Source organism: Lycorma delicatula, chromosome 1, assembly GCF_047948215.1.
Source record: "Lycorma delicatula isolate Av1 chromosome 1, ASM4794821v1, whole genome shotgun sequence".
Classification (NCBI taxonomy): Eukaryota; Metazoa; Arthropoda; class Insecta; order Hemiptera; family Fulgoridae; genus Lycorma; species Lycorma delicatula.
In genome coordinates, this window is record NC_134455.1 from 368,645,089 (window position 1) to 368,658,466 (window position 13,378).

The 13,378-nt window shown below is 30.9% G+C and overlaps 1 protein-coding gene across 2 annotated transcripts in view; it reads right to left on the reverse strand.

The window, feature by feature from the left end:
• Positions 1-825: 825 nt before the first annotated feature.
• LOC142317265 (heterogeneous nuclear ribonucleoprotein H-like) overlaps positions 826-13,378 on the reverse strand; it is a 45,062-nt gene continuing 32,509 nt past the window's right edge. For both annotated transcript variants that reach the window (XM_075353674.1, XM_075353673.1), the window contains exons 8-11: positions 13,178-13,297; positions 7,571-7,700; positions 6,414-6,483; positions 826-1,602 (exon numbers count right to left, since the gene is read on the reverse strand). In XM_075353674.1, coding sequence (XP_075209789.1) covers positions 6,449-6,483; positions 7,571-7,700; positions 13,178-13,297 — 285 coding nt within the window. In that variant the 3' untranslated portion in view covers positions 826-1,602; positions 6,414-6,448. The remainder of the gene's footprint in view (positions 1,603-6,413; positions 6,484-7,570; positions 7,701-13,177; positions 13,298-13,378) is intronic.

Genomic DNA, 13,378 nt, shown 5'->3' on the forward strand with positions numbered 1-13,378 from the left:
GGTGTCAGGATGTATAGTGACTGTAGTGAATCATTAGTCATACTAATAAATGGGGGTGCATATGTCCTTAATTATTAATTTCTTGGGTTCACATTTGGATTTCTTTCCAGATATCGATACTAAGTGATGAGCACAGGGAACTGCTTCCACCAGAATATCTCAGTCATGGAAAATAGATACAAACTGAAAGTTGAGAGCAAGAATGTTCACATATTATTATTGAGTGCTAGAGGGATATTCCTGATGCCATACACAAAAGGAAAACAGCTACTACATTTTAGGTTATGTTGAATAGTGCCCTGCAGTTATGTAAATTCTTACTGACCAACATGTATACAAAAAAAAACAAACACAAACCATTGGGCGATTTGAGGAAATCTTTAATGTATTTGAATTCAGCATGACCTAACTCTATTAGGATCACATATTTTGTAAAAAAAATTAATTTTGTTTTTTAGTGCTATTACCAATGAATGTTAAATTTTTTGTTTATTTCTGATTTTTCAAAACTGATATTTTACATACAAATAATTTAATGTTAACTGTTGGATGAAGTACTGAATGTCAGTCCTTCAATGGCAACATTTAACATGTATCTAAGGTTATTTTACTTTTTACTTTACAATCAAATAATTTTACAAAATATCAATTTTATTTACAGAATAGAAATTACAAATCTGACAGGAGGAAATATTTTGCCAACTTGTACTTATTACAGACACATCATCTGCTGAAATGAAGGGCTTCTGTTATTTAAGTCAAAAAACCAAATTGCCAAGGATATGTTTTCTGCACTATAACGAATAGGATAAAATAAATACACAGTTTTTATAAAATGTTACATTTAATAATTTATATAATAAAAGTTACACTTAAAAAAAACTTGCTTCAACCAACCATTATCCAGAAGTCAAAATTCAACTGACACTAGTAACAATACTTTTCTCTATTATTGGTTAAGTTACCTTACATACTAAATTTTAATAAAATCAAACATTTATAAATTGATCATCAATCAATTTCAAACAGCTGAAATGAAAAAATTCTGCTGATCACACCACCACAACTAATTATACAATTGGTGTTGGAATGCTATGTCATCAATTAATAATATTACATACTTAAGTATCAATTCAAATTGTTATCGTATAGAAAAATATTACACTTACAAATAGTAATGAATAAAACAAAAATGACTACTTGTTTAACTAAAATTATTCAATAAAATTAAATCATTTAACACTGAATTTTATAGCGATGTTATATATTAAAAAAAAATTTAATGATTATAAAATAGCTTAATCATATAACAAAAACATTGTAAGTATTTAAAAAAATTAAAATAATGTAATTAATATTCTTCTTGCTTTTGATTTATTTGCTGCTTTAAACAAAGCACAATATAAACTTATCAATGAATCTTTTCATCCCAATTAATATTTATATTAAATAACTGAAATAACTATTGTAGTTCTTGTTTGTTAAAAAAACACCACAGTTTTTGAACTTTATAGTGACAGAAAATTGAGTTTTTCATTGTTACTTCCTTTATGAATGGAACACAGAATTTTAAAGTAAAATCTCACTTTCAACAAACACAATCTGAAAAGAAATACAATCCGTTATAATAAATATATTATCATAATTATCAATATAAGATAATAAATACATTAAATATTTATAAATTAAGTAATAAATTAAATTACAATAAAGGATATGCTATTCTGCTTCAAAATATGTGATTTAATAAGCGCTCTTAAATATACATAACTTTGTATTCTTGGCACTTCAGTTATATGCGTAACTACTTAGGAACCATAGTGTTTCACAGGTAAGCAGATCAGTTATTAGGATATTTTCTTTTCTTAATTCTGCAAGTGTCAAAAAAGAATAAATAAATTCATACAAATTATTTTTTTGCAGGCACTGAAATGGGGTAATAATAGATAATCCTCTATATCAGTGGCTCCCAAATGTTTCTGAGTAACAGCGCCATTTTTCTATTAAAATTTTTCCATGGTGCCTTATCCTATGTAAAAGAATAACTACTTGTAAGAGATAAAAATAAATAAAATTCATGGATCATCATTATTTTTTTACTTTATTAACAATACATTAATAATTATAAATGTCTTTGCTCCAGTTCAATTATAAATGTTCATGGCTCCAGGGGCACTGCGGCACAGTTTGGGAATCAGTGCTCTATATGATAAAAAATTTTTTAATAGCAAAAATTTCTTATACATAACACAAATATCACAGTAATTATAATTCTTATTTTAAAGTAACAACATGGAAGTCTGAATTAACTGAAGCTACCCCCTGATTTAACCCCATCCTGATATTTTAATTTTAATTAAATTTTAGTTTCCAAAATTTTGAGATTTATTTTGGTTCATATGATAACTGGCAAAATAAATCATTCATATGTTCTAGAAATGATCAGTATGATGTTGATTTAACCTTTTCCCATTATAATGATCCGCGGTTGATTAGCGCTCCGCGAAAATATGTTGTTATCTGATTGCCTCCCTTCATAGTATTATGCTACCCTCTTGTGAAAAAAATTACAGTATATTAAAGAAATTTAACAGATTCTGACAAAAAAAACCCCGTTACGATTGGATATTTTTTATGCCTGTAACAAAAAAAAATTGAAGCAGTACAAAAATTACGATAATTTAATTGCAGAATTTTTTTTGTTACACCGAATTTCTACAGTGTTTTTTATTAGTGAAATTTTTTTTTGCTGTGTTTATGAAATTTAGTTTGCTGATTTTAAAAATAATACTTTCAAGCAAATCTGTTGAAAATTTGGCAAAATATGATGAAAAACCAGTGTCATAAATCACAGTTAGTAACATATGTTAGTATAAGTGAAAGTAGATTCAGAAAACTATGTTTTATAAAACTCCCCATCACCCAAAAGGCTCTTCAGATTGACAAAAAACCATTTTTACTGTATACTGTTATTTATTACGAATAGATGTGTTACATGTTTACAAATATCATTTGTCAGAAAAGATATTTATAGACCTCCAATAAAAGTGACGTATTTATGACCACAATTCTTTTTTTTTTGTGTGCCGTATATCATAATTTATTATGTGTTTCAATACATCGATATGTTGCTAGTAAGATAAGCTATTTTTGTAAATAATAAATAAATCCGTAATCCTCATAGCAATTATAATGCACTAGTCACACACACACAAGCACATTTCTGAGAAAAAAATGGTCATATTCTTTCTAGTCTAAATAAAACATTTTACATCGTATAAACGTCGTTCAAATTGTCTAATAAAACTGATTCCTTTGTGAATATAAAAAAAAACCAACTTAGATCCCATATAAAATGAATTTGTAACAGCGTTTTAAAACTGACGCCGCACATAACCAGTTCCAAGGCTACTGATCTGAAAAGGTTAATTACAGTTTGTTAATCAAAGCTAATCAGTATTTCCTTGGGGGAAAAATAATGGATTTTTTAATATTAAACTTAAATTACAATGACTAATTCAGCTTCAAATTTATAATTATCATTGTTATTACACAATTATAATAATAAAAAACAATAATTTGTTAAAACAATAAAAAAAAATTTGTACAAGCAGTACATAAGCAACAATTTTTTTTCTTCAAATCCTCTAAATATGGATTATTAATTCTCAATAGATTCTGTAAAATTAAATTAAATGACAAAATATAATTTATACTAAATATAATTAAAAATTTAACAATATTAATTTCTAATAATTCATATTTAAAATAAATAGTGAAAATGAGTTTCCTTTATGGCATTTTCCTTCTTCTAAAAGTTTAGGCCAAAAAACTTATTAATTGAAATATAAAGCTCAACTTTCACGGAAAACTATACTAGGAGGAAAAATTAAAAATTTTTCAAATTAAATTCAACTTCAAAAACTGACATTTTTTATATAAAGCAAATTTTACAGTAAGCTTATCTACTAAAAAAAAAAATCTTGGTCTTATTTTTAGCAGCTGATGATGGACGAGTAAATATAAATTATTAATACGATAACTTTTTTTTTTACGGTTTTCATTATTAAAGATATATATCAAAAGGAAGCAACACCAAAATATTGTGATTAACCCGACCAAAAACTTTGAGCTGACCTTGACTAATAAGTGGGACTATAGTAGGGAAACTCAGTATAAAAATTGCTATCACGCAGGAGAAAGCATTCAGCGGTTTCATGAAAACTAGTCTATAATAACTAATCGAAGATATTTTTGCTTTGAGTACAACTCTAATCCTCCTAGGGTTTCATAAAACAATGGTATCAGCAATCTACGAGCACAGGAATGTTAGACAGGCAAGATAACCACTTGCCTCTAAAGCCACAATTAAGAATGAGAGTAACATTTATGAGAAGCCCAGGTAAATTGGCTAATCGTTATGTCTGGTGTTGGAAATATCATGATCAGCAGTTTTGAAGAATATGCAAAAGCAGAATTTAAAACTTCATACGTACAAAATCTGGTTGTTGTATGCAGTTAAAGTTTATGACAAACCATATCATTTCGGCACATGCATCCTTGATGAATCATAAAACTCTTTCTTATATATTTTGTCAAAAAAATAACTTTCCATTTTTACTTTCCCATCTAGTAGTGCTATAGCTCTAGAAGTGATAGTACTGTTATTGGTCCAATTTGGGCATACACAGTTTTCACCCGATCTTGATGTTTTGACACTTAAGGAACCCCAAAAACTGGAAGGAAATTTATAAAATAACATTTGTGTGTATGTTCAGTGCTGGCCTTATATCTCCAGAAATATGGGACCGATTTTGACCAACTTCAGATTACTTCTATATATGGGACACATTAAATTTTCAACTTAAAAGTGCAGGGGGCTTGAGGCTGTAGAGCAAGCCTCAGTATCTCAAAATTTTGCATAATTAAGACCATATTTTTCTTAGGCTTATTTGTAATTAAAAAATAATACTTGCCACCTTTTTTTGCAAAATCAAACTCGCACCCCAAAAAATACTGTTGTAGTTTACAGTAGTGAACAAATTAATCTGAACAAGGAAATTTTCATTCTGTGGCAGACTGCTTGCTGTTTCAGGTTATGTTGTTAGTTCATATATTAACAGAATTAGTGGTTTTTGTGCTTTTATAATTCATTGTCAATTAGGTTTTGGTGACCTTGTGAGTTTCTGTTATAAGTTTGAACTCCATGAAAGCAGTAAAAAATTGTTGCTCTGTCCCAACACACAAATAACTCAAAAGACAGATTGTCAGCGAGTATAGTGTGGGGGTTAGGTATAAATTAAACCGTGAAAAGGTTTAGGGAAACAGATTCTGTCTCTCCAAAGAGAAAAGGAAAATGTGGATGGAAAAAGATTTTCACACTTACACACATCAACTACTAATATGAAAAAGCAAAATTTATCAAAGATTGTTAGCTGTTGACCTTAATAGGGACTTGAGAGCCAGTGGGACTAATGTTTCTGATATGACAGTTCGTAGAAGACTGTTGGCAGTGGGAAGGATTGCTCAAATTGTGGAAGAACAAGTCATGTAAGTCATGGATTCTTCACCAGGACAATTCAGTGGCTCACACTGCATTGTCTATCAAGATGTGTTTCTAGCCAAGTATTAACATTACATTTTAGACCATCCGCCTTATTCGCCTGACCTGGCTCCGTGACTTTTATCTGTTACCCAAGGTCAAATCTGCATTAAAAGGAACAAAATTTAAGACTGTTGAAGCTGTGACAGAAAAAGCAGCACGCGTCATTAAAGAGCTCACAGAAGAAGACTTCCAGCACGGTTTTGAACAATGGAAAATTTGCATGGAGCATTGTAGGGATAGAGGAGGGGTGAATATATTGAAGGGGATAACCAATTAAAAAAATTTGGAATAAATATTTTACAGCATTAGTCTCCTTATTTAATAGTCAAATTTTGTATCTCTGAAAAGACCTCAATGAGGGCTTATTACTGCAGTTAAGAAAAAAAAACTCAAAGTTTTTGGATTTTGACTTTTTTTAGATACTTTTGGTCTAGTCAATTGCAATCGAAAGGAAAGGTGTACAACTAGATGATACAACAGTCCTAAATCCAAAATTTCAACATTCTATGGCTATCGTTTATGAGTTATACAAGATACATATGTAAATACAGTCATCACGCCGTAACTAGTGAAAATGGATTCAGGGACGGTCAAAATGGATATTTCTGTTGAAATCTGAAATTTTTTGCGATTACAATACTTCCTTAAAAAATGCTTTTATTTAACAATTTTGCATGAGAAAAATTACAAAAATTTTCAGCATTAATTTCTGAAAATGAAGTAAAAAAAAGCTAATTAATTAATTTAATAATTGCAGAGTATATTATAAGAAAAATTTACATCTAAAAAATCGCTTAAGTGTTTTTACCTTACAAAGTACAGACGTTTTATTTGCCAGGGAATTTATAGGTAACCACCACCCCATCGTCCAGAAGGTCCTGAAAAAGATTTTTAATTTTAAATTCATATTATATAATTTAAGTACAATATAAATTAATCTGTAAAATAATATAGTTATTATATTAGATGAAGACTGTATAATAAAAGATTACTAAAACCATCTCATATATAATATTTTTAAATAGCCTACTACAAAGTATATTAATTTTGCATAATATAATGTGAACACTTGATGAAATTAAAATAATATTTTCATAGTAATACTATCACAACAAATATACAAAAAAAGTACTGTTGATTTTTTTTTGAAGATTCCATATAGTATATGGGGAGTTATGGTTAATTAAGTGTACTAGTATAACTACTTTTACCAAATGATAAGCCACAGATATGAACATGTTATCTATACTTTTTATATGTTATATAACAGATATTAATATAATAAAACTAGGATACTTATATAAGCTCCTGCCAAGAAGTATTTCTTAAGGTAAAATGTTTCTTTCCTTTTTTAGGTAATAGGTATTAAGCAATTATGTGAAATACTACTTGTGGGAATGGAACAAAAAAACAACATTACATTGTAAGACATTCTGTAAATCAGACCATGCATTCTAGGATTAGTTACAATGTAATACACGTAGATTTCCTTTAAATGGACACATACTTATGAGATAGTTTGAAATTTTAAAATCACTTAAAAAACTTTTAAAAATTTTTTTGCGCTTTTTAACATTTTTGGAGCATAGTACAATTGTACATAAAAAACACTGCAAGTGTGCACTTCTGATATACACTTGCTTACCTTTGGAATCTGTTATTTTATTCCATATGCTATGTGAATATAAATTCAAAGGATTAATTAATTAGCTGTAGAGCATAAATCTTAACAACAAAAACAGACTCGCATATTAAAGATGAGTGCGATATTTGTTAACAGTAAATTTCCTTTACGTGATATACTGAATAATCTATTGATACGAAAGACGTAAATGTAACAAAAAATAACAATTCTTCCATTTCTAATGAAAATGCATAGCTTGCACAGCAAGTCCTTGCTGTGCAAAAACATTTCCTTATTAATGATATTTCAGTTGGTATAGTATTAAAACATCATTTATGTACCTCCACCATAGCCACCACCACCACCACCTCCACCACTGCTGAATCCACTGCCTCCTCCAAAACCACCTGATCCACCTGGTGTTGAGTTTAAGAATAATTCAATGTATCTATGTTGCATGTGACTTTTATCCTAAAAAATAAATAAATAAGCATTAAAAAAAAATCTCATCTATATATTACATATATAATCTTAAGTTAGTGATTTAATTCAATTTGTAAATTTATGAACTATAAATTAAAACTGCAATTAAGGTTTATGTGTAACTGAAAATTAGTAGATATGCTAATACACCAGATTTCAAAAAAGAGTTTGTGAACAGCTGAAGTATAGGTACAGCTACGCAGCATTGTAGTTCACCTGTTACACACAGCTAATTTTTTTCTAGCCTTTTCAACAGTTAGACATTACCCTGCAATATTTATGTATATAGCATGCATTAATGTTTTTGTTCTATTGTTATTATATTACTTTTATTAGCAGCACATGCTTAACAACAATACTAATGAAAATCTAATCTTTATATACATCAGAATTTTTATCATAATGCTGTAGAAAGTTAACTGTAAATTTTAAACGCTTTCATGATACTCTGTTCATAACTTAAGACATGTGGGAATCTCACAAGAGAACTTAGGGACAATACCCCCCCCCCCCAATTCTTCACATTCATCTATTTCTACACCTTGATTTCTAGGCTAAGTAATTTATTCAGGTTTTAAACCTGAAAATGTGACATAAATAATGTTGACATTTCAGAGCTGATGATTATGAAAAACACGACAGCATAGATGAGAAAGGAAAACAGGAAAAATACTGTGGGCGAGAAGAGCGTGTGATTTAAACGAATCACAGAGATAGCCAAACGAACATCCAATATAATTTTCTAACCCTCTTTGTATGCAAACTTTTAACGTATATTTTACATATTCACACGTGTACTTGAAAAACTGATTTTTCTTTTCTCATTTGTGCATTTTTAATATCACAATATAAAAAGGATATGCTCACTTTGTAGAGCATTATGTGCACCAGCACGTGCATTAGTTTACAGAAAACATATGTATGTAAGTGGCAGTGATATTGTGTACACCTTATTTAACCCAAGTTAATTTGATTCCTCCAGGTTAGGGGTTGCATGACAGAGTGGTTTTCTGGCTTGCAGAAAACATATAAACTATCAGTCCTAAAGCCTCAGAAATAGGAATGGATTAAAAGGGAATCTGCAATGAAAATGCCAGAAAAAAGATTTGGAATAGATGTCACGTAGTACGGAATATGAGGTTTGAATGGAAAGGAAGACAAGTTAGAAATTTGAAAATGAAAAAAACAATGTGATATTGAAACAAAGAAAGAAACTACACGAGTCAAATGAATTAAGAAACTATTCTCTTATGTGTAATGGAGTTGGAGTGCAGGTAAGTGGCAATGATGCTATATAAAACGCAACCCAACCTTATATTGGTAGGTATTGAAATAATAAAAAGGCATGTGTAAATGTAATTTTTATTATTACCATCCATTACCTTACAATTAGAGTAAATGTTGGAAGTGGCCGCCATCTTCTTGAATACAAGCTTCAATTCTTTTTACAGCGTTTCTTGCAACTTTTTTCAAAGTTTGTGGCTGGATATTTAATACAGCTTGTTCAATATTGACTTTCAATTGTTCAAGTGTTCATGGTTTGTTGCTGTAGGCTTTTTCTTTGAGGTAACCCCATAGAAAAAAATCCGCCGCAGTCAAATCTGGAGATCTTGGTGGCCACAAGCCTCGACCGATAACACGATTATCAAAGAATTGCTCAACGAAATCAGAAGTTGAACCTGTGTAGTGCGTGTCGCACAGTCATGTTGTAGCCAGCAGTGTCTGTCTTCATCTTCCAAGAGTGCGATGAACTGAAATAAAATATCCTGATATCTTTCTGCATTAATGGTGTACTCGAAAAAAATAGGACCGCGATATTGCGCACCACATGCCCAACTTCTGCGGGTGTAATTGTTTTTCGTGATAAACGTGGGGATTTTCAGCGCTCCAAATTCTACTGTTTTGGCTGTTTACGTAGCCATCCAAATGAAACCGTGCTTCATCTGTGAAAAAAACGAATCCATTACATTAATTCCCTCACGCAGAAATCGACGGAACCGTTGACAATATTGTAGCAGTTTTTCTTTGTCGGGCTCAAGAAGTCGATGAACCGTTTGAATGCGATAAGGTCGTAATTGTAATCGTTTGGTCGCCCGATGAACAGTCGATTTAGACAAATTAATTTCAGCAGACAAATGTCTGATCAATTTATTTGGCGAGGTGAGTAATTGGTCTTTGATTTCAGTGACTGTATCTGTATTCAACACAGACGCAGATCTTTTGTGTTCGTTGTTATTAACAGAACCAGTATCTCTAAATTTTGCAACTAACCTTAATACTGATGTTTTGTTAGGAGCTGGTTTATCTGGGTACTTATGATGAAAAAATCTTGCACTGCAACCGCTGATTTCGTACTGAAGTACGACTCGACAATGAAAAGACGTTCATCAAGCGAAAACACCATCTTGTCTCTAGCAATACACTGAACTTATGATTGCATTGTTGTTACTATCGGTAGTGTTCTACTGCGTCACCGTGATGTTCAGATGTTGGACGAGTCCATTTTAGTAACGAGTAGGGTAGTAAGCTTGACTTTTGAAATTTCATGGATGAGTGATTGATGGGTTGCGTTTTATATGGGACATCCTGTAAGTAAGTGAATGGATAAAATTAAGAATTATCAAATTAAGAATTTATGCTCCAGAAGGGAAACAGCAGAAAAGAGATTTTTATATGACCTACTTCAAAAGACAGTGAACAAACACAAATAAGACCATTTCATTGTGATGGGGGATTTTAATGCACACATGGGAAATCAGCCCATTCCACAGACCCTGGGTATATATAGGGAAGATTATCTAAATGACAACTGTAGAGAAATGCTGGATTTTACAACCACTGAAGATTACCTAACTCGTTTTTCAAGAGATATCTGTAAATAAACTTGGAATGACAAGATACCGATCAATTATAGACAATGTGTTGGTGAATAGCCATCTTGGTCAATTTGTCAAAAGATATAAGTGATAATGGAACAGACCATTTTTTATTATCTCTGAAACAAGGATTGTAGCTACTTGGTGAAAGATAAGAATAAATCAGAAACTGGAACAAAAACAGGTGTTTATTTACTCCAGTACAAGGAAATTACACTAGTATCAGGATAGACTAAATTTGTACCGTGAAAGCTCTTCTGCTGGGGAAAGTATCGGCGAGGAATAGAATGCTATAAGAATGGCAAGTGAAGCATTGGGGAAAAGGAATAAATAAAAGAAAACGAAAGCTGTAAAAGTTTAGAATGACGGGATAAGCTAGATTATCAAAACTATCAAACAATAAGTGTATTGAACACTGGGATATAGTATATATAGAAAAATCATAAATACAAGATTAAAATTTATAATCAAAGCTTTGATTTTGAAAGTACAATGTGGATCTAGACCTGGAAGATCCTGCATAGATGTTAAGATCCAGAAACTAATACAGAAAAGACAGGAATACAATTTGGAAACTCATTTAGCATTTATAGATTTTATTAAGGCGCCTTTGATTCTACATGTGGAGATAAAAAGTTTGGCAGATTCTAAGATGTGCAGGGGTGCCACACAATTTAATAAGTTATTACAAATTTACATGAAGCATCAAAAACATTCCTAAAGCAGTGTTAAATTAATTAATTAACAAATTAAGTTGTAGTCTTTCACAATCTTTGTTCCATATTTATATAGATGAAGTGGTAAAACAGTGGAGATAGAGTTAAACTGGAGATATTGGGACAAGTGTTTGGTGTTCAATAAACACACTTCTGTTTGCAGATGACAAAATGCTTATTGACGAAACAGAAGACACCTACAATATTACATTTTTCATTTGGATAAAATACGACACAAACATGATTATGGATTTTGGCTACAAAATAAAAAAATTAAGGCATTTTAAAGGAAAGGGTTGAACAGTTGAGATCTAAAATTGTGATGAATGATTCCATTTTGGAACAGATAACTAAACTGCTTTAAAATAACTAGGATTGAATTATAACCTATGGAAAGGATAGATTCCAATTCAGGTCTGTTTGTAAATGTATCGTAAGATAAGCAAATGTCAAAAATTGTGTGATACATTACATAGAAGCCTAAAAAAATAAGCTATGAAAAAACAGAATTAAAATTTTAAAAGATGATGATTGTACCTGCATTGACCTATGGAAGTGAATTCTGAGTACTAGGTAAAAAGGAAGAGAGTAGAATCCAAGCAGCAGAGATGCAGTTTTTAAGAGCTGTGAAAAGTTGTACAGGGAAAGAAATTATACAAGAGATCTGCAAATAACATTTTTGAATCTGAGAATTCCTACTGAAGTTACCAAATTCAACCTTATTGGGAAGAGAAGTATAGGTCAACCAAGGTGACCATGGAGCAAAGAGAGTCTATAAGGATCCAACAGGCGTAGTTGTCTAGAAGCTGTGGAATAAGAAGATTAATTTGATCTAACTTGTGCCATAGTGAGAATAATTCAAGACAATTAAAAGCCAATCAGTCATTAGTATCTCATCTGAAGTATTGCAGTGGCTACCTAAACTCTTTCAACTTTTAAAAAGCAAAAATAATGTACTATTCTTAAATACAATTATTTTCATTTCTTCTCTCATGAAGTAGGAAACAATATATGTACGAGGCATGTTTTTAAAGAAAGTACAGTTTTGAAATTCTGCCACTGCTATGCTGTGGTCAGCATTCCACACGTGCTCCGTGTACCCACATCTGTTGGCAAGCCACAGACACCATTACAGAAATATTCAACTGTGTTTATGTTTGTGAGTATTTAAAATGCCTCTGCTAATCGAGAATCCTGCTAACTGTGAAATGTGTTGTGTGATTAGTTTTCTTATTGCTGAAGGTGTGAAAGCAGCTGAAATTCATCATAGATCAGTAAAGTGTAGGAAGAAAACATTATGAGCGATGTAATGGTAGACCTTCTGTCATTACTGAACATTTGGTACAGAAAATTAATGAAAAAGTGAGAGAGAACAGACGCTTTACGTGATAGTGAATTTCTTCACTATCTGAAGAGTTTTCTCAAGTTTCAAGGAGTGTTGTTTATGAAATGTTAAAATTATTGATAATGGTGTCAAAGCGACCATGTTGCAGTGGTTATTAAGTCAGCTCGCAGAGACTTCTATAATGATGATGTTCAAAAGCTGGTTGCATGGTATGACAAGTGGCCTAATATTAGTGGCAATTATGAAGAAAAGTAAATTAAAGTACAAGCTTTCATGTAAAAATAAAACTGTTAAGAATAGTGTACTTTTTTTTAAAATTTCAAAACGTACTTTAAAAATGTCTTAATATATATGAAACATGTGTGTGTGTGTGTGTATACGTACAAAATTTTGAAAGTTGTACTCTCCTAATGTCCTGATATTCCTTGCCAGCATACTAGAAGTTGTCATGGTTTTATTAACAAAATATCACAAAACAATAACTGTTTTTTAATTTTTATATAAATATATAACAAAAAATAAGCATACCTTAGCCATTGCTCGTACTGCATCATCATGAGTAGCAAATTCAACATCTGCTTCACCTGATGGGCGGCCGTTGTCATCATATAATATTCTTATGTTAATGGGATTTACCGGCCTGAAGAACTAAAAGATAATTTTCACAATTACTAATTTCATAAAGAATATTTAATAATAATAAAGAACACTTCTTACGCCACTACAAAG